The 26,560-nt window shown below is 53.7% G+C and overlaps 1 protein-coding gene across 5 annotated transcripts in view; it reads left to right on the top strand.

Annotated features, from left to right (window-relative positions):
• LATS2 (large tumor suppressor kinase 2) overlaps positions 1 to 23,832 on the top strand; it is a 46,837-nt gene extending 23,005 nt beyond the window's left edge. For 4 of the 5 annotated variants that reach the window (XM_067713755.1, XM_067713756.1, XM_067713757.1 and 1 more), the window contains exons 3-8: positions 11,501 to 11,633; positions 12,625 to 13,904; positions 14,826 to 15,408; positions 16,501 to 16,683; positions 18,324 to 18,430; positions 21,659 to 23,832. In XM_067713755.1, the coding sequence (XP_067569856.1) occupies positions 11,501 to 11,633; positions 12,625 to 13,904; positions 14,826 to 15,408; positions 16,501 to 16,683; positions 18,324 to 18,430; positions 21,659 to 22,156 (2,784 nt within the window). In that variant the 3' untranslated portion in view covers positions 22,157 to 23,832. Of the gene's footprint in view, positions 1 to 1,456; positions 2,159 to 11,500; positions 11,634 to 12,624; positions 13,905 to 14,825; positions 15,409 to 16,500; positions 16,684 to 18,323; positions 18,431 to 21,658 lie in introns of those variants that run through there. The other variant, XM_067713759.1, reaches the window with a different exon arrangement.
• Positions 23,833 to 26,560: the final 2,728 nt, after the last annotated feature.

A 26,560-nucleotide genomic window follows, 5' to 3' on the forward strand; every position in this document is an offset into this window, starting at 1 on the left:
TGAATCAGCCGGCCACTCACATGTAGTGATTCTAGATGCTGATGGGGACAGTCGAGGCCCGGATTGGGTAGGTCAGTAGTTTTGATCCCGAGCCAGTAAAAACCAGACAGGGTTTCAGGGTGCTGTGCGCCCCGTCACGGACAGAGCTGAACACCCGAATGGCCCTGCTGAAAGGCACTTGCAGAACAAGAAGTTGCCACCAGCTTGGGCGCCTTCCCTCTGAGGATGCCTTGCATGGTGTTCCGCAGGTGCTCCCGTGCTGGCCCCGGGACACCAACAAACTTCTCCGTCAGTGTACTTGAATTCTAGTTCAAGAACGGTGCAGAACTCACTGGGAGTAGTAAATAGTAGCTTAGACGTAAAGGAATACTGACGTAGCTGATAATAACCTGTTAAATAAATAAAAATCCATGAATCAAAAAGCAAAACAGAATGAGACGGCCAGTCAGTGGGCAGCCGCAGCCTTCCGGGTTCTGCAGTGGGCGCTCTGTGGGCCGGGCGGAGGCTCCCAGGCCCTTACGGCCCGTGGGGGGCGCCTGCGCTGACCCTGGCGGCTCGTCTGAGTTGAAGTCTGCGCTGAGCCTGATACATGCCTTATTTGGAGGACTTCGTGCAAAAAAGAGAATGTAAGATATCTCTGTACCTTTAATATTGATTGCACTTGAAAGAGATATATGGGGGTAAATAACGTATTAACACTAATTCCACTTTTACCTTTTTCTTCTTAAATGTGGCTACAAGAAAATGAAAGTCCCTCTGTGGCCCGTGTTAGCTTTCTGTCGGGCAGTGGTCAGTTGTGCCAGCGAAAGCAGTCGAACCCTCGCTCACTCCCTGCCCAGACCTCGTGCACTAGAAATGTCAACCAGCTTGGAAAGGGCAACTCATAATTTCATGACTACTATAGGTGTATTGTTTTCAAAATCGTAATTTATGTTCGTTATAGAACGTTCTAGACATTGTAGATGAAAATGAAAGCAACTGAAAATCTTACCTCTGAAAGGCAGCCACTGATAAGATTACGTTTTTAACATCAATATTTTGATAGATAAGCACCTTCAGTCTTTTGTGTGTGTGTGTGTGTTTATTTATTTGTTTAGTCCGAGTTGGGTCTTCGTTCACGGGGGTGGGGGGGTGGGGGGTCTACTCTTCATTGCGATGCGTGGGCTTCTCATTGCAGTGGCTTCTCTTGTTGCGGAGCACGGGCTCTAGGCGCGCGGGCTTCAGTAGTTGTGGCACACATGCTCAGTAGTTGTGGCTCTCTGGCGCTAGAGCGCAGGCTCAGTAGTTGTGGCGCACGGGCTTAGTTGCTCCGCGGCATGTGGGATCTTCCCGGACCAGGGCTCGAACCCGTGTCCCCTGCATTGGCAGGTGGATTCTTAACCACTGCGCCACCAGGGAAGCCCCGCTACAAGTGCTTTGAGCGCCTCTCCTTCTACCTGGTCCTTGCTATCACTGTGGCTTAGGGTAAGTTGCTAATCCATCTTACTCTCGGTTTTTGCATCTCTGACACATGGCTGGCGGCACTCATTTCTTGGGGTGATTGTGGCGGATAGGACGGGGCTTAGATGCAGGGTCCTCTGTCTACACATTCACTCCACAGGCCTTCCTGCTGCTCATTTCTTTACAAATCTGCCAACAGCCTGTACGTGCGACTCTCCGAAAGGGGTGCTAATGGCATTTTCTAAGAGCATCGTTTTAAAGTGGGACCACAGCTAGGTAGAAAGTTTGGCTGGAAGATTTCCTAGTGGAGTTCCGGCAGGTATTGATGAAGCTTGTCGTCTTTGGAACTCTTAACTCTGCAGCGGCCCAGATGTTTGAAATTCCTGGCCGAGGGCAGAGCCTCCCATTGTACGAACCTGTCCCGAGGTGTGTCAAAATAGCTGTTTTCTCAGGGAAAACTCATGCACCTCCGAGCACTTGTGTGTTTATTGTCTGGTGTTTAGTCTGCTGCCTGTGGGCACGTGACCAGCTGGAGAAAACAAGCCTCCTTGTAACGAGGAGCATCCCCGCAGTGGTGTCACACGTGTCCGTGGAGGGTGGAGAGGACACGGGTTCTGACCCGCAGCCGGAGCTGACACCCACGCACGGTCTCTAGAAGCCCGTCTCGATAGAGCCGAGAGAAGGAAGCAGATATTTTTAAACAGCAGCCAAAGAAGAGGTGAGAGGAAGTGAGGGGGGGTCGTGGGTCCCAACACCAGGGAACCTGGCGGTTACTTGGCTGCGTTTCTGGAAGATCACCGGGCCCCCATCGCTCTGAGGCGCCACCGCGAACATGTCGGTATCTGGTGTGATTTTTTTTAATTTACAGAATGAGGTCATATCGTGTGTGCTGTTGGGTTTGTTTGCTTTGGCTTGAGTTGGAGGCTGTTCGTACCTGGGAGTGACGGCCACAGCGCTGATGGCAGGGGCTGCGCTGGAGGCCGGGCTTGGCTTCTCCGGAGGAGGGGAGACCCTCAGCTCTGTGAGGTGTCGTGGCTCCCTTGACCCTCTGCCTCACTGCTGTGCTGCCCGTCGGCCCCTCGCTGGGCTGCAGTCTCTGGTCGGAGCTTCGGGTTCAGTGTCCCCAGGGGAGGGCCGGGCCGGGTGGGACCCTGGGTCCTCATCCTCTCCTGCCCGGTGGGCTCACAGCTTGCTCCTGGGCGTTTCACCCCCTCCCTCTGGCTTCTCTATTCCAAAACGTGCTGAGGTCCCTTCTCCGCTGTGACTGCCGCGTCAGAGCACGGATGGAAAATGATGAGAGCGATTTGGCCGCTGACGCACCAGGTATGAGCCGAAGCCCCGTGTGTGTTTGGGACCCACTTTTTGTGCTTGGCTTGTTTTACTTTACAGTATATCGCAAGCATTGCCCGTGTCATTTTATTCTCCGACACACTGTCTAAAAAAACGAAGTGTCGCGTTCCAGTGAATTGATGATAGACCTCGGTCTATTCTGGGGCACCCAGGTTGTTTGAATGTTGTCACCCGTAAGCGACAGCCAGTGGGTCACTCTTTCACTGCCTGACGGGACCCGCTGGGCCACAGGAGGGGCTGTTTGAGGCAGGAGCAGGTGCGGAGGGGGGTGGGATTCGGCGCCTCTAGAGCCTCCAGGGCGGAGACCACGCAGGGACGGCGCTCTTCCCGTCCCCTGTGCGCTCACGAGATGGGGCCGCCAGGGCAGGAAGGGCTGGGCTTTTGCACGTCCGTTCATCGCTTTCCGAGCGTCCGTTCATCGCTTTCCGAGCGCCCAAGCAGTTCCTGTCTGCCAAGCCGTGGACACAGACGTGAGCAGGACGCAGCTTCCGGCCCCGAGAACTTCAGGATGAGCAGGCGGGATTGTGGACAAGGGGCACAGGCCGCGCGTGGGCAGGCAGCACTGGGGCTGGCCTTCCTGTCAGACATGCTTGTGATGACTGATGAGGATTTTTCATCAGTCAAACGTTTATAGAAGTAGAGAGAATGATGTAACATTTTCCCACCTTGTTCCAGAGACCTTTGGGAGAAACGCTGTGTCACATGGAGCAGCTCCTCTGTGCCTCCGTGCTGGGCTCCTCTTCCCCATTTGTGTTCGGTGCCGTTGCTTCAGGCGCGTTCTGTAGCCAGTCTGCGGTATTGTTTTACGAGGTTTTTAAAACCCCTGTATAATGTGATTTTGCAGCTTCCTTTTCCCGTCTGCATCATGTTTCTGAGGTTTATCGACGTTGATGGACGAGGCTCCCGTTCATTGTAATTGCTGTCATTTCACCGCCACTTACGTCTCCGTTATCCCACTAATGGATGTTTAGATCGTTTCCAGTTTTCCATTCTCGACAGAAGTGCAGCAGGTGTTCTCCTGTGTGTCTTCTTGTGACACGTGGGGACTTTCTCTGGAAGTGGGGTGTGTGGGTCACAGGATACGAGCATCCCTGACTTTACCAGATGCTGTCGCAGTGTTCTGTGTGGTTTACTGGTCAGCATCTCGTCCTCAGCCTCTGCAGGGCGGTCTTCCCTGTCCTAGCCGACACTTGGTGGTGTCAGGTATTTTAAACACTTGTCCCTCTAATGAGTGTGAGATGGTTCCTTATTTTAAACAATGCAGCCTCTGATTACTGGTCATGTTGGACTTGTTTTGACTGTTTGGGTTTTGAGTTCTGACTTTACCACTGACTGTGTGAACTTGGGAAATGATTACTCGTTCTGAGCCTCAGTCTCCTGGTTTTTTAAAAAATATTTTATTTATTTATTTGACTTCGCCGGGTCTTAGTTGTGGCATGAGGGATCTTCCTTGCCGCGTGTGGGATCTTTAGTTGCGGCATGCGGGATCTAGTTCCCCGACTAGTGATTGAACCCGGATCCCCCGCATTGGGAACTCGGAGTCTGGACCAGCAGCGTCCAGCCACTGGACCAGCAGGGAAGTCCCAGTCTCCTGATTTTGATAAAATACAAGCACCTACATTTTAGGGTGATTCCAAGACTCGGAGACTCGTGCACAGCTCCCGCTCCCTCTCTGTCTCAGTCCCGAGTCCTCCCACCAACAGGGCCCACGAGGCTGCGCCTCCACTCAAGAGACCCTCCCAAAGGCTGGTCTGCAGCACGAGAGGAGCTGAGCTCCCTGTGGGCTGCGAGGGCCCGCCAGGGAACCCAGCAGGAGTCCGTGGGGACCTGGACAGTCGGTGCGTCTGCACGGTCACGCCGGCCCCTTAACCTCCCCCATCCCCCTTAGACTGTGCTCTCCACAGCGCAGCCAGGGGACCCTTTTAAAACAGAAGTCGGATCTCGTGCTCCAAACACTAGGTGGCTTCCTGCCTCGATCAGGGTAAAAGCCAGCGTCCTTGTCCCGGCCTAGTCGATGGGCTTTCACACTGGGGTCAACATCCATTTCAACCCTGAAAACAGTTTAAAGGATTTCAAACATGTTTTTAAAAAAATATTTATTTATTTATTTGGTTGCCCCGGGTCTTAGTCGCGGCACGCGCATGGGATCTAGTTCCCCGACCAGGGATCGAAGCCAGGCCCCCTGCACTGGGAGTGCGGAGTCTTACCCACTGGACCACCAGGGAAGTCCCAGTTTAAAGGGTTTCCGAACCACGGGGTGGAGTCGGCCAGAAGGGTGCCTGCATAGCAGCTATGTGCCTGTGTGCGGAGCTCCCCAGTGTGTGTCCATTTCAAGGTTACACTGTAACTTTTTCTTTGCTTTTTTTTTTCTTTTTAATAGATTTTTTTTTGTTTTGGGGTTTTTTCTGTTTGTTTGGTTTTGTTTTGGGCCGCGTGAGGCTTGCGGGATCTGAGTTCTCCAACCACGGATTGAACCCGGGCTACGACAGTGAAAGCCTGGAATCCTAACCACTAGGCCACCAGGGAACTCCCTAACTTTTTCTGAAAATTACATAAAAACTAGCTTGGGAGTTTGTCTTCAGTACCATGTTTCATAATTAAACATGTTTGTAAATTTCACTGTATCTTTCAAGGGTGTACAAGTAGCAGAAGACTGTCTTCCTTCTCAAATGAGCCCACAGCTTTCTAGATGGCCCCGTTTACTTGATAACATTAAAAACAACCACAGAGAGGAGAGCTCCCTGAACTCTGCATTAGACGTCCCTTCCCTTTGATGCCTGTGGGCTGACGGTCCCCAGCAAAGTGGGACGGAGGCCGTGCAGAGGCTACAGGACACACAGGAGAAGAGCAGCTACTCATTGAAAGCTCAGAAAGGAGCTCGAAGGTCTGTGACGAAGGATGCTCGGTGGGGAGGCCCGTGTGCTGTCTGTGGGTGAGACGTCTGAATGGCAGAAGTTGGCGGTGGCCCTTGTCTGCACGGGAAGCCTCTCCCCACACACTCAGGCCACTGAATTTCAGGAGCCGAGGCGGGCTTGTAGCCGATGAAGAATCTCTTCTTCCAGAATCACGCGGAGCCGCTGGCGCCTGAGCTCTGCCGGCTGGTCCATGTCCCGGCGTCCTGACGCCCATTCGCGGCGCGGGTCTGGCCTTCGTGGCTCCGTCTCGTGTCCGCAGGTACCAGGCGGTGGGCAGCCCCCGCCCCCGTCCCCTGGGCCCAGGGTCCCGCTGCTCACGCACTGGACTGCCACCTCCTGCTTCGTCATCCGGCATCGTGGGCTGAGACAGAAACCGAATCCTTTCCTTCGTGAAAACCTTGTGCCTCTGACGACAGAGTTCCCAACAAGAGTGCGAGCCACAGCTCCCCATTAAGCCCCCCTTGATTCCCCTCCCAGCCCCGGAGGACAGTGGCCGGAGGCTCTTGGGCCTGCCCTCTCCCGGTGTCTTCTCTCTACCCTGTAGAGCCCACAGTGCGGTTCAGAACGAAGTGTGCAGAGCTTGGAGCTTGGCAAGCCCTTCCTTCTGAACCCTTGTCCCGACCTCCGATCCTGCCCTGAAAGGAGCCAGGGCCCTGCCCAGCGGGGGAGCAGGAAGGCTGGCCCTGGGACCCGTCACACCGCGTGCCCCAGTTCAGACCATCCAGTGAGGCTGTGTTGTCCCCAGGCTTTCTCTGCCTGAGACCTTTTCTTCTGAACTCTGCCCACCCCCAGCTCCACCCTCGTCTGGCATCCTCAGCTCAGGCTTTGAACGCGCCTGTCTCTAACTCAGCGTCAGGTTCTTTGTGTTGGGCCACCACGGACCTCTACCCACTCGTGTCGCCAGGCTCTCTGGCTGGTGGTGACCAGCTCCCCCCGGAATCTGACTTCTGAGGGGCCTGCACCGCCCACCGCTGTGCTCTCTGCCACGGGCTCCTTGGTTCCCCCAGAACTCAGAACGCCAGGGCTCGTCTGTCCCTGGCAGGGACGGTCTGGCTCCTTCCTTGTTTCCTGGGGCAGAAGAGACTGTCCTAGAGATTTTGTGGTTTTGTGTGTGTGCCTATTTATTGCATGACTTGTGCAAGCCAGGTGTTAGAGGACCTGTCGGCGTCCCTAAAAGCAGGCATGTGCTGGTGAGGGTGCGGTCAGGGGGTTCCTGCCAGAGCATGGGGGGCAGCCATGCTGGGGAGGCCCGGCAGAGCCTGTTCCCTGAGCCCAGCGGCGGGCCCACTGTGTCCACGGGCAGGTTCATGCCGCTGACCGTCCTCAGGAGGCCCTGACCCTGGGCAGCACATGTGCTGTTAAAACTGGTTCCCCACCCTTTCCTGGAGCACGGCTAAGTGTTTTTGTATGTTATATTCTATTTCTCTATGGCTTTTCATTATTGACAAAAATGGGAGTGTTTTTTTCAAAAAGAGGTTGGACCTAAGTTATCGTAATAGGCATATCCAGGAGTGTAGTGTTCCTTTAAGAACAAATCCCACGAAGATACAAGAATGGTTTTGTAGTTAAATAGTAACCCAAGTAAAATACTTATTTAAGGGCCTATGAAGTTGCAAGAGCATGTAGAAAGCAGTACTTCCTGCTGACTGTGTAGCCAAATTATGATAAATGGAAGCAAAGTAGGTATTTGATGATTGGGCTCATAGTAGGACAACTGGAATAACCCGCTGGATGGACTGAACTAAAGACGTTGTTTAGGTTCTCAGACGTCACTAATCACACCAGTATAACGTTCTCATCTCCTGTGTGTGTGTGTGTGTAAACTCATAGGGGATTTTGGTAGTTTCCCTGGAGTGGGTCACACCTCCGCTCACCTATCTCAGTAGTGCCAACAGTGAAATCCTTAATGTTTTAGCAAACATCCCTTGAAATCGTGGAACTTTACAGCTGAAGGGAGCGCTGGGATGACCTGGTGACATCTTGCCCTCTCACTGGACTCAGCTGTGATCTGGAGGACTTTTGTCATCTGCCCACAACTGTGTAGCTGGATAACACTGGCAGCTTTACTATAACGGAACTGGACATACGCATAAGTATTCTCATCATCTTACGCTCTTTAACAAGAAGAAATCGTTGCATATTTCAACATAAAACTGTCAAACTTGTTTTCCTCGTGTTCTGATCAAGCCCTTGTTTGTGGACGAAGCTCAGACACATTTTGCACGTCACTGTTTCTTCATGTTGTTTACGCTATTGGAAGTCGCACATTTTGTTCACTGCTGTGTACTCTGTAGAGAAGAATATTAGATGCTTAGTGCTTCTCCAGTAGGAGAATTTGGCCATAGCAAGTATTTTTGGGCTGCATTAAGTGTATCCCAGGGAATACTTTAATTATAATGAACATAATTATTCTCTCATTGGATTATTTAAGCCCTTTCTGCTCCTGCCCTACACCCTTCTGTTTGAGGGGCTGATTTATTGTATTATATCTAATTCGGACAAACATCTTTATGCAAGTTGACTTTTAAAATAGGATTCTTTTAAATTGGCCTGAGAATTTTAGGAAGTAAAATTATTAAATCAGGGCGCACGTTTAATAACTTTTGGTACTTGTTAACAAATAGTCGCCTCAAAGGACCAAAAATATATGACTGTGAAGAGTTTCACCAGCCATTTGCCTTTGTAACTATTTTGTTTTGGTGTTAACAATTCAATATAAAACGCTATTTTATTAAAAGTGTTTCTTTGATCCTTGGTAAGGTTGAGCATTTTCCATGCTTGTTTAATTTTAGCGCAAATTTCTTCTTCATTCCCTACCTATAAGTTACTCTAAAAAACATCTTTTTCCTCGGAAGCGCTCAGTGGGCGCCCTGCCCCGCGGCTTTGCTGTCGGGCCTTGAGCCGGAGTTGTGCCTCATCTTCTCGTCACCCACTCACAGTTCGGATCCAAAGGCCCCTTGCGGGTTTTCTTGGCTTTAGTTTTCTCTTCTCCTTCTCCGGGAACCGCGCGGGTGCCGGGTGTGTCGGACTGGCGCGGGATCCGCTCGCTCCGCGGGGGCCTGCGTCTCTGGCTCTGGCCCCAGGCAGGCTGGGTCGCCCTTTCCTTCTCCTTCACAGCCAGCCACCCGCCCTTCAGGCTCTTGGAAGCGCCGGGAAACTGCCGTGAGGAGCTGCCCTGCCCCCAGGCTCTGGAGCTGCGGGACTTTCAAGCGGGGCAGCTCGGCCGGTGGAGCGAGGGAGGGCAGGGGGGAGGGGACGTGGGTCTAGAAGCCGAGGGGCAAGGGGGTGGCGCGGGGGCAGCCGTGCAGACCCTGGGCCCCTGCTCACCGGGCTCCCGAAGGTCCCGGGGGCAAGCGTGCTGTCCAGCTGGGGCGGAGCTCAGGGGCAGGGTGTGGGCGTCCCTGGGCACCGGTCTTACAGCGGCACACCACGCTGCTGGCCTGACATCTGGGCACTGGAGTCACAGAAACGGCGTCCTGCTGCCTGGGGGGGTGGAGGCAAGGCAGGGTTGTGATTCCTGACGGGTTTAAAAATGATCCCGAGTTTCCTGCAGTTTGTGGGGTTTTTTAGTATTTATTTATTTACTTACTTATGTTTATTTTGGCTGTGCCAGGTCTTAGTTGCGGCATGCGTGCAGGATCTAGTTCCCTGACCAGGGATCGAACCCGGGCCCCCTGCATTGGGAGTGCGGAGTCTCACCCACTGGACCACCAGGGAAGTCCCTTCCTGCAGTTTTTAAAGCACGCCTATACATATATGTCTAGTGGTGTCTCTGAGAGTTAATGTACGGAAACTGCACACTTGCTAAATTTGGTGGAAGGGACAGACGGCAAGGGCAAGACTGCCTGACGGGGTTGTTTAGTAGACAGGAGGGCTCATTAGCGTGGTCGGGTGTGTGATGGGCGTATGGTTAGTTGGTCGGTTGTGCGATTCGAAGCAGCCCTGTGAGCACGTCGGTACCTGTGGTTGCCTCCCGGTGTTCTTGCTGGTTAAGTTCCTCGACTGGAAGCGAAGCGTTGGGAAGGTTGGAATCTTGAGGCTGAGGCCAGTGCGCAGCAGGGAGTTGAACACACACACTGTCTGACGTGGTTGGTCCTCAGAGTCGCCGCTTCCTTGACACGTAGCCGGTCTGAAGCGACGCACACGTGCGGCCGGTCACCCCAAAGAAGCCAAAGCTTCGGTCCCGTCCCAGACACAGCAGATGGGAGCTGTCCGCAGCGGGCTGGCTCTCCCCCAGCTCGTGCCCTTTCCTTCGATCCCAAGGCAGCTCTGGCCACCGCTGCCCAGCCTCGCGAGCCGTCCCTTCCGCTGCTTCCCCCAGAGGCCGCCTCCCCCCCAGCCCTTGGCTCACGGGCGGGGCTCTTCCTGCCTCTTCTCTCCCGAATCCCCGAGGACACAGGCACAGGTCACGGCCGTGTGCGCGCTTTGTCCAGCCACCCCGTGGGGCCCGGCCAGGATGGAGGTTAATATTATGTACACAATCAGTGGATGTGAAGCACCAGAGTCCTTCCCGTCCTTGTGTTAGGTGGGTGGGCGCAGCCCTGAGCCACAGGAGGGTCAGGCCCCCAGGCTGTCGCAGTCCTAACAGAGGGGCAGACACACAAGCGCGGGGACAGGTCCACTCTGTTAGCCTTGAAAAGCCCCTGGCCCGGCAGGCGGGGAGAGCGGCTCATCCGTCCTCAGGGTCCGGGGCATCTCCTGGGTTTCTGCTGTGGCTCTTTGCTGACCGGCCTCTGTCCCCTGGGGACCTGGGGTCCTGCTGCCTGCTCACTGCCTTCTCCTCTCCTGTCCAAGCTACAGCAGTCTCTGTCAGGGCTCTCCCACCCCTGCTGCTCTGAGACCCCTCCCCTCCGGTCACCACCCACTTCCTGCATTTGCAGTTCCCTCCTCCTTGCCCACCCACCCCTCCACCTTCAGAAGACCCCTGTCTGTCCACAGAATCCCCTCTCGCTGCCCCTCCTGGTTCCATCCTTGAAGGCTGGCTTCCCTGTCTGGCCACAGCTCTGCAGAGCCGGCCCAGGGCGCCTGGGCCACAGCCCTCGCAGCCCTCCCCCTCCGGCCTGAGCACCCGACCACGGGTTCTGCAGCTCTGCCCCTGGCCCATCCTCTCACTGACCCCGACCCTGCTTGGAAAGCTCCCGCGACTGCCTTCAGGTAGGCGGCCTGGTCTGTGGTGCCTCCCCGCTGTCCTCTCCCGCCTCCCCATTCTTCCCCCACCAGGCCCCTGCTCTGACGGTACCACCTGCTGCCAAGAATACCTTTCCTCCACTGAGCCCTCCTGCTGCCTGAATCCCAGCTGTCTGTGAAGAGCCGGCTGTGCCTCCGTCTGGCCTGTGATCAGCCCCTGGTCCCTCTCTGTCCTCCAGCCCTCTTCCCCGGTGCTCATCCCGCCAGCAGTGCTGGGGCCTGTCCTGGGCTGACGTCCTCTCTCGCCCGCCGCCGCCCGCATGGGCACGGGGCACCATAAACAGTAGATGTGCAGGTCTCCCCTCGGGGCAGGGGTCCCTCCCCCAGGAAGCCTGGGCTGGGGAAGGCCAGTTCTCTGACTTCCACAGGCTGGATGGGAATTTCAGTCCAGTCACAGAATTTTTCTAGCAGGAGCAGGACGTACGGTCTTCCAGGCCCATCGTCGTGGTCTGGGGGTCAGTGAGGTTGTCATCGGCGCCTGACGACACGTCCCCAGTGCTGCTGGCTTGGAGCCGGGCGCAGGGCGGGAAGGCAGTCCTGGAGGCTTCGTGTCGAGGGGACGCGCACCCAGGCCCCCACTAACGTCTCTGTGTCCACCCCACCCCCAGGAGATGGCGGGAAGGGCCCTCAAGCAGACCGGCAGCCGCAGCATCGAGGCCGCCCTGGAGTTCATCAGTAAGATGGGTTACCTGGAGCCGGGCAAGGAGCAGATTGTGCGGGTCGTCAAGCAGACCTCCCCAGGTGAGCACGCTGGGGGCTGCGGGCAGGGGCCGTCCTGACGGTCGCCCGAGGGCGGGGACGGCGGGTGGCAGATATGACACTGAGCTGGGTGCCTCCTACTTGCTGAGTTTGTGGATTTGTTTTGCTTATGAAAGATCGGAAAATTCACTGGATATTAAAATGAGGCAACCCCCGCAGGTTCTTTCTGCTTTCTCTTGGGCTTGTGGGGGAGGCTTATTTCATTGATTCTGAAACACACCGTTTCCCACTCTGTGGCCTCTGAGAGCAGGCTGCCCAGTGGCAGGTTCCTCCAGAGCCAGACACCTTGGGCAGAGGTGTGGGAAGGCCCCCTGGTGCCCCTGGGGAGGGCCAGAGGCCCCAGCACCAGATGTCTGGCCTTGCTGCCTGTCACTGAATGTTTCTGTTTGCTGGTAGAGCAGATGGGGCCCATTTGGGGACCTGAGGTCCCTGGGTGTAGTAAGGGATTCAGGATATTGAACAGGAGTGTTCCCTGTTTTGTGGGAGACCTTGGATAAGCCCAGTTCATCTGTTGAGGGGGAAATTGCACGGGCTTTGTAGCCGTATCTTCTTTGTGAAGAGGACACAGGTTTCTGTTTTCTTCTTGACTGAGGAGTTCCCTTAAACAGTGCCTCGCTGGCCACCGTGTCCAGACTCTGAGGGTCCCGGGGTCTGTGTTGCAGCCCAGCCCCTCAGGAGGCAGCGCCCACTCTCTGATGACCCCGCACCTGCCTTGCTCGTGGTCTTTCTGATGCATCGTCTTAGCCTGAGAACACAGTGTCATTTGCCGTGGCTTCTGCTGGAAGCACAGCTGCAGAGGGTCAGGGCTCGGCCAGGTGCTCCGCGGGGGCGTCCTCGGACAGGCAGGGCACGGCCTTTGGACTGGGAGCCCGGCGCCGCCCACGCGGCCGTCACTGGCGTCAGGGGCCTTCCCAGGCCTTCGGCCGCGGAGTAGCCGTGCCGCGGCGTCAGCCTCCCGTTCCCTCCTCTGCAGGAAAAGGCCTGGCGCCAGCCTCTGTGCCGCGGAGGCCGAGCTTCGAAGGAGCAGGTGACCCTTTCCCGCCCTACGCCCAGGTGAGCGGGCCGGCCTTCGAGGGCCCCGCCGCCCTGGACGAGGCGCCCCGCCAGTACCCGGACTTCCTCTTCGCCGCCGTCGGGCCTCACTGCCGTCCGCACCCACCCAAGGGCTATGCCGCCGCCGGGGAGGCCGCCGGGATGAGCCTCCCCGGCCCCGGGGGCCCGGCGCCCCCGCTGCAGGGCCCGCACTACAGGGCCCCCCTGCTGGTGCCCGGGGAGCCCCTGGCCTACGGCGTCCAGCGCAGCCCCTCCTTCCAGAGCAAGACTCCGCCGGAGGTCGGTGGGTACGCGGGCCTGGCCGCCAAGGGCCCGGCCGTGCAGGTGCAGGTGCAGCCCGGCCTCGCGTTCCCGCCCCCGGGCGGCGCCGCTGCGTACGCGCCCCACCCGCACCCCAAGCAGCCCCACCCGGTGCACGCGGGGGGCCCCCGGGGCGCCGTGTTCGCTGGCGACAGCCCCCCGCCGGGCCTGGCCACCCCGTCCCGGACCGGCCTCGGCGCCGAGCGGTTCGAGCCGAGCGCGCCCCCCGCGCCGCAGTGGCCGAGCGCCGGCCTGGCCCGGCGGGACTCGCTGCAGAAGCCGGGCCCCAGCAGGACCGGCTCCTTCAACGGCCACCAGGCGGCGGCCGCGCCCTCCCCCAACGCCATCACGGCCGTGACGGCCGCGCACATCCTGCACGCGGTGAAGAGCGTGCGGGTGATGAGGCCCGAGCCCCAGACGGCCGTGGGGCCTTCGCACCCCGCCTGGGTGCCGCCGCCGGGCCCCGCGCTTGAGGGCCTGGAGCCCCAGGACGAGCATCCCCCCGCCCCGGGGGGCGCCGAGGCGCGGGGCCGGCCCCCGCCCTACCCCCGGCACCTGCTGCGGCCGCAGGGCCGCGCCGAGCAGTACGACGTGGACGGCCTGTGCGCGGGGCTGCAGCAGGGCCTCCGGGGCAGCCGGGCCGCCGAGCCCCCCGACGGGAGCCCCAGGAGCCCCAGGGGCGCCAAAGGGGAGAAGGCGGGCAAGGACCGCAAGCAGATCCAGACGTCCCCGGTGCCCGTGCGCAGGGGCTGCCGCGACGAGGAGAAGCGGGAGTCGCGCATCAAGAGCTACTCGCCCTCCGCCTTCAAGTTCTTTATGGAGCAGCATGTGGAGAATGTGCTGAAGACCTACCAGCAGAAGGTGGCTCGCAGGCTGCAGCTGGAGCAGGAGATGGCCAAGGTGGGTCGTGGGGTCGCCTCGGGTCCCTTCTTGCTTCTGCTTCACGCACCTCCCCTCCAGGCCGGTGGTCTCCTGGGGAGGGGGGCTGGTATCGGGAGTCCCACCTGGAGAAGTCCTGCACGTTGCGTTCCCCTTCCCCCTCGCTCTCGGGAGGGGATGGGCTCTGCCTGACGTGCCGGCGCGTAAATGAATACATTGGTTTTTATGGTGTGTCCTTACTAGTGCACAAATCCACCAAGTTTTTCTAACTGCTAAGGAAACATTTTGAAAGAGTAGAAAGAAGGTTTGAGGTTTTATACATTGAAATTGTGGGATTTATAAAGACAAATATATCTAGTAGTGATTCATCTATTTCTTAAGTCTATAGTTAGAATATAAGGTTTGAAATATACCCTAGTTGGCACTAAACTGTCAGAAAAGGTAATTATTAATGAAATTATTTAGATTAAAATGCTATGGTCAATTTAAATCACACAGAGCCGGTAACTACAAATTCTAAAAATAAGATTTGTGCCCTTCCCGCTGTCCCATTTTCGTTGACTTTGTTTGTTTTCCCATTTTCCCCTGAACTATTATTAAATTATTACATTGCTCTTAGAGCTCCAGGAATTTTGTGGTCCCCTTTCCCCCAGATTTTTATTAATATAAGTTTCCTGTAGTTTTTAGAGCCTAAGGTCACCTGGAGAAAAAAGTCCCTGTTATTATGTCTTCCCTTTCGATTCCAGATCTGCGACTCTGTGTGGATGTAAAGAACAAAGAGTTATTTTCTCGCTTGTAGTGTCTGGCCGCATTCTTCTGCACCCTGGTTTCCGCGGATCGGTTGGGGTCCCCTGCGTTCTGGGGCCTCTTCCCCACCCCCATCCCCCACCCCTTCCCCCTGGGCTCCCCCAGGGTGACCCTCCCCTGTTTCCTCCTGCACAGGCCGGGCTCTGTGAAGCTGAACAGGAGCAGATGAGGAAGATCCTCTACCAGAAGGAGTCCAATTACAACAGGCTCAAGAGGGCCAAGATGGACAAGTCCATGTTCGTGAAGGTGAAGACCCTGGGCGTCGGCGCCTTCGGGGAAGTGTGCCTGGCCTGCAAGGTGGACACGCACGCCCTGTACGCCATGAAGACGCTGAGGAAGAAGGACGTCCTGAATCGCAACCAGGTGGCCCACGTGAAGGCCGAGAGGGACATCCTGGCGGAAGCAGACAACGAGTGGGTGGTCAAGCTCTACTACTCCTTCCAGGACAAGGACAGCCTGTACTTCGTCATGGACTACATCCCGGGCGGCGACATGATGAGCCTGCTCATCCGCATGGAGGTGTTCCCCGAGCACCTGGCCCGCTTCTACATCGCGGAGCTGACACTGGCCATCGAGAGCGTCCACAAGATGGGCTTCATCCACCGCGACATCAAGCCGGACAACATTCTTATAGATCTCGACGGCCATATCAAGCTGACAGACTTTGGCCTCTGCACTGGGTTCAGGTGGACGCACAACTCCAAATACTACCAGAAAGGTACCGCCTCAGGCCTTTCCTTCCCCTCCTGGGGCGCAGCTGTCACCGGGTGATTTTATAATTTGGTGTGACATCCTTTTCTCCCTGAAGAAGTCGAATGACGTGTGAGGTGGTTTTTTTTGTAAGTTAGTGGCTTCAAATTTTACTAATACGTTTTTAGGACAGTAGGCCATAGCGTCTCATGGGGCCTTGCTGAGGGGCCATCACTCTGCCCTATTAAAACAAGCCTTAAAACACAAGCCTCCCAGCCTCCCAAGGAGCCCTCTCTCACAGCCGCCCTGAGTCTGGCTGTGGATCCAGCTTAACTCCACCTCCTGGAAAAGTCAGAAACAGCTGGTCATTATCTATGGCTTGAATTTTTATAATAGTGATTTTAATACTCTATAGCTCAGGCTTCTTTTTTTTTTTTTTTTCGCGGTACGCGGGCCTCTCACTGCTGTGGCCTCTCCCGCTGCGGAGCACAGGCTCCGGACGTGCAGGCTCAGCGGCCATGGCTCACAGGCCCAGCCGCTCCGCGGCATGTGGGATCTTCCCGGACGGGGGCACAAACCCGCATCCCCTGCATCGGCAGGCGGACTCTCAACCGCTGCGCCACCAGGGAAGCCCTCCGGCTTCTATTTTTTAACTCAAAACTAATCCTAAATCATTTTGTTCATTCCCATTTTTTGGCACTGAAGTCATTTGTGTTCGTATTTTCTAAATCCTCTCACTCTTTTCCATGCCCGTCTTAAAACATGTCTATCAAACAGGTGGTGTTAGCCTTTGAGACGGGCCTGAGAGGCTCTGGGGCCACCATCCTACAGTCCCTGAGCCTTTCTCACTGGCCCTGCACTGTCACCCAGCACAGGGCACAGCCCCTGCGGCCGCCTCCTCCATGCTTCCCGTGTTGGCACAGGAGTGCACCTCACAGCTTGGGTGTGAGGCCCAGGACCTCCGCCACCTGCGAGATGGCGGGAGGAATCTTTCTCTCACTGTGTCAGGAGCTGGGTTGGATTACTTTTCCTTTTGAAGCTGTGGATTTGTTGCATTGTTGAAGAGTGAAAATTAACTTTTTCATTCTCTTCTCTCCTCGGCTCGCTTCCTGGGTGAAAGGGAGTCACACCAGGCAGGACAGCATGGAGCCCAGCGACCTCTGGGACGACGTGTCTAATTGCCGCTGTGGAGACCGGCTCAAGACCCTGGAGCAGAGGGCGCGGAGGCAGCATCAGCGGTGTCTGGCTCATTCCCTGGTTGGGACCCCAAATTACATCGCCCCGGAAGTGCTCCTCCGAAAAGGTGCGTGCTTCCGCCCTGCACCCAAGCCAGTGACCTCTGAGGGTCCCGAGCCCCAGCTTTCAGAGACTCGAAGTGTCCCCACTGTGTCTGTGCTCACGGGAGTCCGAGAGCTGGATTCTTCCCTTAGCAAACACAGCCTCCAGTGTGTGTCCCTCTGTTTGGGAGCTGCCTCTGCTTCTGGCCCGTCTCCACTTGCCCCTCCTTAGGCTGGAAGTGACAGGCCGGGTGCGAGGTTGGCTTGCTCCCTGGAGCCCAGAGGAGTCGCTCCAGAACTGGTTTTGACAGAGTCCTGTGATAGACAGGACTTGGGGGGAGGGATGCGGGGGCGTCCTACCTGGGTCAACCACCTTCACTGGTCAACGGGTGTGAGGATACAAACACTGTGTCCTCCAGTTCTCCGCCGCAGGTCCAGAAGCACCTTCAAGGTAAGATTTGGGGACGGCAGTGCTCCTTCCCATCCAGTGGGCGCCTGGCCGAGCACGAGAGGCATCTCTGACAGTCAGCTGCAGGGCCCGCAGCGCCTGCGTTTGTTCATCTGATTCCGTTTGATGAACCCAGAGAGCAGTGGCCTGTCTGTTCTCACGTGTTGTTTCCAGTCATTGGAGCCAGGACCCTCTGTCCTCACCCGTGTTCTCTGTGAGCTGTGTGACCCAGCGCGGGTTACTAGCCTCTCACCGCTTCTCGTGTAACAGCAGTGCCTCGAGAGGTTAAGAGTATTAACCTCCCTGCCCAGTAAAGCTCTCCCCCTCCTCCTCCTTTCAAAGAGGGAGGGGTGGGTGCTGGCCTGCGGGGGAGGACACCCGTCTCCCCCAACCCCCCGTTCGCAGCAGCCCAGCGGAGCCTCCGGGGCCAGACGGGCAGGGGCTGCAGGTCACACTTAGCAAGAATTCGGTGACAGCAGGACCGGAGCGGGGCTCGGACTGGGATGTGGGACAAAATCAAAGATCAGCCTGCTCCGCAGCCTCCACGAGGCCGCCCTGCCCGAGCACCGGGCCGCCGGAGCCCTGCGGGGGGGCCTGGCTCCCTCGGTGCCCCCAAGGGGCGCGACAGGTGGCAGCCGTTCCCTTTGCCAGTTTCCTCCCCCCGGTTCTCCCAAAACCTCCCCAGGAAGCCTCCCCGGGAAGCCTCATCACTGGTCTCACCTGACCTCGGGTCACAGAATTTCTGCTTTTTAGTTTCTATGATTTTAACTTGCGTCTGTTCGTGTTCTTTAAGAACCTAAAATTCTGGTTATTATTGTTACTAACAATAACAGTAATCTTTTAAAATTAAAAAGCCTTTTATTACAAGAGCATCCGGTGTTTATCACAGACTAATGGTGGAAAATAAGAAAATGCTCGTGACCACGCTCCTCCCACGTGGAGACCGTGGACACCCCGGCAGCATTTTTCTCGCAGACTGTTCTGAGCCCCGCATGCCGGAGGTGGTGACGTCACGCGTGCGCCGCCGGGTGCGGAGACGGTGGCATCACGTGTGCGCCGACACGTGCGGGAGGCCGTGACATCACACGCGCGCCGTCAGGTGGGGCGGTGACGTCACCTGTGCACCGCCTGGAGCTTCCCCGCCGACGTGAGCCGGTTCTCTCGGGGTGTGTGAGGAGGGTGTGTGCGGGGTGGGAGCTGAGTGACGCTGTCTTTCAGGATACACCCAGCTCTGCGACTGGTGGAGTGTTGGCGTGATTCTCTTCGAGATGCTGGTGGGGCAGCCGCCCTTCCTGGCGCCGACTCCCACGGAGACCCAGCTGAAGGTAATGGGGCACGTGGTTTTCTGATGAACCCAGGAGGCTTAGGCCAACATTTGACCTTTTATTCTGAATAGTGTAGGGACGTCATTTGTATGTCATGGGATGTTTTCAAGTATTCTTGTTACTACCTATTAATTTTTTATCTGGGTAAGTAGAGGCACAGGGTCAGAGCTGAGCTGTGATGCGCGCGTGAACCTGAACCATGGTCACCTGCCGATGTGGTGCTTGCAGGTGAGAACTAGGGGTGGGCGGAGCACCGAGGCCGCAGGTCTGGGCCCGGCGGCAGGTGTGCCGTGCAGCAAGCAACACGGCTTTGAGACTGTGCCCGAGGAAATGGGTTTGATACTTGGATGTTCTGTCGTTACCGTTGGCCAGTTACAAGCTATGTGTCAGGCTAGTTGTACACAGTTCTGATATTCATTTCAAGTAATTAAAAAGTTACTGCGTCAAGTAATAACTCAGTACTGAAGAATTAGTTTTAGAATGGTAGCCATTTACTGTCTAAAATGAATGATTTGATTACTTAAAGACTGAATAGCGAACCTGATGAAACCTTTGGAACTTCTCAGAACAGTGCCCTTACACATGTTCACTGACAGTTCTAGGATGTAGTCACATACCCCGGAGTCCACAGGAGACCCGAAATTAATAACCTCTTAATTAGAAAAACCCTAAATGAAGGCTTGGTTTCTTTACAGTAACAGTGAAATTGGAATTTGGCATTATTTATATCCTAATTGAATTGCTGAATTAGTTACCAATTTGTCTGCATGATAATAACCCAATTTTTAAAATTGTGGTGAAGTTTACCATTTTAACTACTTTTAATTGTACAATTCAGTGGCGTTAAGTACATTCACAATGTTATGCAACAGTCACGGCTACCTATTTCAAGACATTTTCACCATCCCAAGCAGGAGCTTAACTACTAAATGATAACTCCATTCCTCCCTCCTCTCTGTCCCTGTAACAGCTCTTGTATCAATACTTTCTGTCTCTATGAAGTTGCCTGTTCTAGGGACCTCATATAAGTGGAATCATACAGTATTTATCCTTCTGTGTCTGGCTTATTTCATTCAGCATAATGTCTTCAAGGTTCATCCATGTTGGAGCCTGTGTCAGAATTTCCTTCCTTTTTAAGGCTGAATGATATTACGTTGTATGTAATATTGAGTAATACTCCATTGTGTGTAAATAACATTCCATTTTTTTAATCCATCATCTGGCAATGGACGTTTGGGTTGTTTCCACCTTTCGGCTCTTGTGAGTAGTGCTGCTGTGAACATAAGTATGTGTACAAGTATCTGTTTGGTCCCTGCTTTCAGTTCCTTTGGGGATATACCCAGGAGTGGAATTGCTGGGTCATAGGGTCATTCTATGTTGAAACTTGCTGAGGAACCTCCATACTGTTTCCATAGTGGCGGCACCATTTTACATTCCCACCAACAGTGCACAAAGGCTCCTGTTTCTCTACATCCTTGCCAACACTTAATTTCCTTTTGTTTTTTTAAAAATAGTAGTTATTCTAGGGGGTGTGAGGTGGTATCTCATTGTGATTTTGATTTGCACTTCCCTAAGGTTCAGTGATGTTGAGCCTCTTTTCATATGTTTCGTGTTTGTTTGTAGATCTTCTTTGGAGAAATGTCTATTCAAGTCCTTTGCCCTTTTTTAATTCGGTTCTTTGGGTTTTTGTTGTTTAGTTGTAGTTCTTTATATAGTCTGGATATTAATTCCTTGTCAGCTATATGCTTTGCAAATACATTCTCCCATTCCATGGTTTGTCTTTTCACTCTGTCAGTAGTGTCCTTTGATGCACAAAAGTTTTAAATTTTGATTAAGTCTGTTTTATATATATTTTTTGTTTTATTGCCTGTGCTTTTGGTATCATATCCAAGAAATCATTGCCAAATCCAACGTCATGAATGTTTTCCTTTATGTTTTCTTCTATGAGTTGTATAACTTTGGCTCTACTAAAACAGCAACTCAGTTTCAAACCAGCCCTCGTACCGCCTGCCCCGTGCCACTCCTGGTTATATTGGCCTTGCTTTATCCTGACTCCAGGTGTAAACAAGAAGTCCCTTAGGCTTCCTCCTCACAGCAGACAGGTCTCTGTGAGCGTCCTGATGGCTGATGTGTGTGGTTGAGCACCACCAGCTGGGGGTGGCTTCCTCGCCCTGTGCCTCAGGCTGTGGGCTCCTCCTGAAACCACACCAACACTTTGTAGCTGCTCAGAGCCTCCTATGTCTGTTCTGTTCTCCCATCGTGAAATTATCAAGATCTTTTTAAATTAAAAAAAGTTATTTTTATTGAAGTATAGTTGATTTACAATATTGTGTTAGTTTCAGGTATAGCAGCAAAGTGATTCAAGTATATATTATTTTCAGATTCTTTTCCATTACAGGTTCTTACCAGATATTGAATGTAATTCCCGGTGCTATCCAGTCGGTCCTTGTTATCTATTTTATATATATTGAATAGTAGTGTGTATCTGTTAATCCCAAACTCCTAATTTGTCCCCTCCTTCCCTCCCTCTCCCCTTTGGTAACCATAACTTTGTTTTCTATGTGTGTGAGTCTGTTTCTGTTTTGTAAATAAGTTCATTTGTATCATATTTTAGATTCCACACATAAGCGATATCATGTGGTATTTGTCTTTCTCTGTCTGACTTCACTTAGTATGATAATCTCTAGGTTCATCTGTGTTGCTGCAAATGACGTTATTTCATTCTTTTTTCATGGCTGAGTAGGATTCCATTGTATATATGTAACACATCTTTATCTATTCATCAGTTGATGGACATTTTGCTTCCATGTCTTGGCAATTGTAAATAGTGCTGCTATGAGCATAGGGGTGCATGTATCTTTTTGAGTTATAGTTTTGTCTGGATATGTGCCCAAGAGTGGGATTGCTGGATCATATAGTAGCTCTATTTTTAGTTTTTTGAGGAACCTTCGTACTGTTTTCCATAGTGGCTGCACCAGCTTACATTCCCACCAACAGTGTAGGAGGGTTCCCTTTTCTCCACAGCCTCTTCAGCATTTATCATTTGTAGGCTGATGATGGCCATTCTGACCGTTGTGAGGTGGTGTACTGCACTGTGGTTTTGATTTGCATTTCCCTGATGATTCGCAGTGTTAAGAAATGATACGTTCTTTAACACCCTGTCCCGGGACGGCCCTCGTCGGCCTCGAGGTTGAGGAGGAAGGAACACTGGGTGTATTGTCCCTGCAGGTGATTAACTGGGAGAGCACGCTGCACATCCCCGCGCAGGTGGAGCTGAGCCCCGAGGCCCGGGACCTCATCGCCAAGCTCTGCTGCGCGGCTGAGCACCGGCTGGGCCGCAACGGGGCCGACGACCTGAAGGCCCACCCGTTCCTGGGTGCCATCGACTTCTCCAGCGACATCCGGAGGCAGCCTGCCCCCTACGTGCCCACGATCAGCCACCCCATGGACACGTCCAACTTCGACCCAGTGGACGAGGAGGGCCCCTGGCAGGACGGCAGCGAAGACAGCTCCAAGGCCTGGGATGCGCTGGGCCCCCCGGGCAGCCGGCACCCCGAGCACGCCTTCTATGAGTTCACCTTCCGGAGGTTCTTCGACGACAACGGCTACCCGTTCCGGTGCCCCAAGCCTGCGGTGGCCGAGACCGGGACTGAGGCCGAGCAGCCAGCTGCGGGGGGCCCGGCCCCGGGGGCACAGGCTGGGAGCTGCCAGCCCGTGTACGTGTAGACCCTGGGGGACCGGGAGGTCAGCCCCTCAGGTCAGTCGGCCGATTGCCCCTCGAAAGTCTGGTCTGCACCCAAAACCAAAGCAGAAAAGCTTCTGAAAGAGGACTCGCCTCTGACGTCTCCTCCACATTCTGGTTGACGGCGGGGCGGGTGTCAGCATGGCCTGGAATTGGCTTTTGAGGACCTTCACTGCATTAAAACAATATTTTTTAAAATTAGTACAGTTTAGAAAGAGCACTTATTTTGTTTATAGCCATTTTTCTTACTAAATTATAGGGATTAATTTTGACAAATCATGCTGCTGTTATTTTCTACGTTTGTATTTTATCCACAGCACTTATTCACATTTAGGGAAAGACGTAAAGATTGAAGAACATGTGATAAGAAATCTCTGTGCAATAATGTAAAAAAAAAAAAAAAGATAACACTGTTCTGATGTTACTGATACCATTTTATTCACACAGTGGTTTTTGTTTTATATTTTTCCCACATTTCAAAATTGTGATATATGTTAAAAGCTGCTTTTGTTTTGTTCTGTTTGCTTTTTGCATATTATAGTATAATAGGAAGTGTGAGCAGGTGATCACGCGGGTGTGACTTCAGATGCCAAGTGTGGAGAGATCGCTGCATGAACAGGGTTTTTCTGTTAAAGCGTGACCGTGTCTTGCCATTCACAGCGGGTTCTGTGAATACGTTTTGAGTGAGTAATTCTGGACAGTGTGCTGATGCCGTGTCGTCCTGTGGTGACTTCCTCGCTGTGACTGCACCCCTCCTCTCTCGTTGAGGAAATGCACGTGTGCCTGAGAGCTGATGTGACTGTATGTGTCTTGGGTGTGATTGGATTCTTTGGGGGGCAAAGACGTTTGTCCTGCACAACACTTGTATACATCAAAAGGGATTCTCTTAGCTCTGCCAAAAAAATGTAAGTTAGTCGTGGACCTCTGTCTGCTTCGCGAGTCAGGATGCTGTCCTGGTGGTACAGCCACCACGGGTAGCCGGAGCCCCACCCGGCAGACGCCCTGTGGAAGGGCAGTGATCTTGGGGTTCTCTCACCGTGTTTCTAGTGTGCTTTGAAGGATCCATCTTAATTTGGTTTTAGAAGCACATTTTTCTAATCTTTGTGAAACAGCGAAGTGATGTTGAAAAAGAAAAGATATTTAAGCCATACATATTTTCTTAGGAGTGTAAATGTATATATAACTACATAGATAAACACAAAATATTCCTATTTCAAATTAGTATGATTCCTATTTAAAGTGATTTATATTTGAATAAAAAGTTAAATTCTTTTTTTGCTTTTTAAAAACCTGATGCATCATATTTTTCATTATATTATTCCACGTATTTTTCCTTGAGGTTTTTAGCATAATGTATCCATTAGTTAGTGTATCTCTAGGCAGCACACTTACGCGTCTATCGATGGCTAAACTGAAGAAGATGATTCCTGTGTACTGGTTTACATGTGTGTGAGTGGCAGGTTCTGGGTCTGCTGTGCTGTGTCGTGACTGTCAGTGTTTCTCTAGTTTTGCAGTAACGCCGTGGTGTTATTTACGCTCTGACAGACGTCATGTGGTAGGTTCTTTCTCAGGAACTCAATTTAACTATTATTTATTGATATATCATTGCCTTTGAAAAGCTTCTACTGGCACAATTTATTATTAAAGTTTTGAATCCAAATCCACTGGTGTCAAGCTTCATTGGAATTTGTAAGTTCTTGCTTATATCATGTGTTGCCACTCCCCCAGGCTTTCCTGTGATTCACGGGCAGCCAGGGCTGCCATCGGGAGGGGGAGGGGGAGGGGGAGGAGACGCCCCCCCCCCCCCCCCCCAGAGGAGAGCGGGTTTCAGGTCAGCACACCGTCCGAGCAGGGGTGCGGTTGTGTGACCAGCTTCTCTTCGCGAAGGTGGTGACAAGTGTACGGCATTAGATTGTCGAGCGGGTAAAGTGGGGTGTCAGGGAAATCGTGAGTGGGAGCTGATTCTCCTGCTCGGGACAGTTACACTGACAGGACAAGGCTAACGCCTCACCTTTGCTTTAAGATGGTTGATGGCATTAAGAAATACAGAAAATACCGTTTGTTTTCCGATGAGTTGGTCTTTTGAAAGGTGCAGTCACGTGGTCCCCACTGGGCAGTCGCGACTCCACCAGGCCGCCTCCGACCCTGTCCCAGCGGGGAGGGGCTCCCCTTACTGCCGGCCCCCGCTTTCCTCTTAGGCTGCCACGTTGGGGAGCCGACCGGCGTGGAGGTCCCAGCGTCCTGCCCTAGCAGGAGTCCCGGCACGTCACCCCAGCAGGACGCTGGGGGCTCTGCTGGCAAGGCCGGGGGCAGGGATTTCTGGTCGGACTGGCTGTACTGGAGCAGTTACTGCCCGTCTGTCTGCCGTCTCCTCTGCGTCGGGGGTCGGGCTGTCGCTGGGACCCGGCTTGCTGGTACTTGCAGGTTGCTGGGCTCAGCTCCAAGCCTGCAACCGGAAAGAAACCCCGGAGCACGTAGCGCTGCGTCGTTCCTCAGGCCCCGAGGCCCAGCTCCCCTGCCGCCGCCTCCCCACCTCTCAGGGTCTTCCGTTCTGCCCGCCGTGTCCAGGAGTTTGAGTTGTACTTGGTGGGAGGCGTAGGAACAATCTGCTCCATCTTCCTGGAGGGGGAAGTGGGTTTCGGTTTCAATTTCAGTTTCGAGTAACGAAGGCTCACAACTCACCTCAGTCACGCCGGCCACGTTGCGCAAGCTTGTCGCCGTGCTCAGCGGCCCACGCTGGACAGCACGGGTCTGCGCAGATCCTCTGGCTGTGCGTTAGCCCTTGCGCTGACACCTGGCAGAATCTGGGCGCCAGCGGAGCAGTTGGCCTTCATCTCTTTCTCACGTGTCATTCCCTCTTGGGTAGTGGAGAGACCACCCTTCCTCGCAGCGGGTCAGCTGACCTGACCACCCACAGTGTCCAGCCTTCAGCTCCAAAGCATCGCGACCTCTTCCTTTCCTGCTTGCCCGCCGCTCGGAACGCGCGGACCCTCCTAAAGTCACCAGCTTCCTGCCTTTTCTAAGCCGGTGACTGGTGTCTCCAAAAGGCTCAGAGTAGCTTATGGGTCCAGGACCCGGGTACAGACGTGGAGCCCGCCTCCCCACCCCTGCAGTGGGAGCTCGGAGTCTTAACCACTGGACCGCCTGGGAAGTCCCCAAATTATATTATTTTTAGAAAAAGAGTCTCTGTCCATATCTCGCCATTTCCTGCTTCCCAAACACAACCTCTCCCATGTCTTCTATGTCATTTTTCTGGCATTTTCACTGATAGGCTCTTAATGATATTTCTTGATTTACTTATTTTAAATATTTTCTATCAATGACATATATGGTGATTCTCTTATAGGCCTCCCTCAACCTCTGTTTCCTAGTGTAAGTTCTCTCACAACTTTTAGTTAAATCAGTTATCAACGTAAATATTATGAAGACTATGCTGGGGAATTCCCTGGCAGTCCAGTGGTTAGGACTTTCACTGCCGTGGCCCCGGGTTCAGTCCCTCGTTGGGAAACTAAGATCCCATAAGCCTCGAAGTGTGGCCAAAAACAAAAACAAAAGACTGCTAGGTTGTCTTTGAGCCAAATAGTGTATTCTGATTATGTTTCCTTCTCATACAAAAAAATTTTCCTCTTGGACTTAGTAATTACCTTGTTTTTTCATTTACTTTGTTTTCTTTGAAAGTACAGGTGTTTTGTCCATCCTTCCTTCCTTCCCTCCTTCCTCCCCTCCCTCTCTCCCTCCCTCCCCAGTTGCTGCGATGGATCTGTCAAATCCCAGACTGTTTTCCAGGAGCACGAGTGCTGTGTCTACCTCATCCTGCAGTCTGGACCAGCTGCCCTTCAAGCCTGACAAACAGCTGTCATCTTGGGAATTCTCTTTGTCACTTTCCGGTGTTGGATCCCATTTTGCCAAATGCCGTATCTTCCTTTTCCTCAGTTTACACCTGGAAAGAAGTTGGGGTTCTTGCTTGTCCAAAAATGTCCCTTTTCTTTTTTTTTTTTTTTTTTTTTTTTGCGGTACGCGGGCCTCTCACCGTTGTGGCCCCTCCCGCCGCGGAGCACAGGCTCCGGACGCGCAGGCTCAGCGGCCATGGCTCACGGGCCCAGCCGCCCCGCGGCACGCGGGATCCTCCCGGACCGGGGCACGAACCCGCGTCCCCTGCATCGGCAGGCGGACTCCCAACCACTGCGCCACCAGGGAAGCCCCCTTTTCTACTTTATTGAAAATATAAATAAATCTAAGATTCTAGGATGAAATTCACGCAGCATTTTGGAGGCATTAGTCCTCTGTTTCCCAGGTTCACAGTCTTGTTGAATACCTTTTCTCTCTAGAAGCTTCTAGAATCATCTCTGTCTACCCTGTGGTCTACACTTTATGGCGACGTTCCTCCA

Source organism: Pseudorca crassidens, chromosome 18 (genome assembly GCF_039906515.1).
Source record: "Pseudorca crassidens isolate mPseCra1 chromosome 18, mPseCra1.hap1, whole genome shotgun sequence".
Lineage (NCBI taxonomy): Eukaryota > Metazoa > Chordata > Mammalia > Artiodactyla > Delphinidae > Pseudorca > Pseudorca crassidens.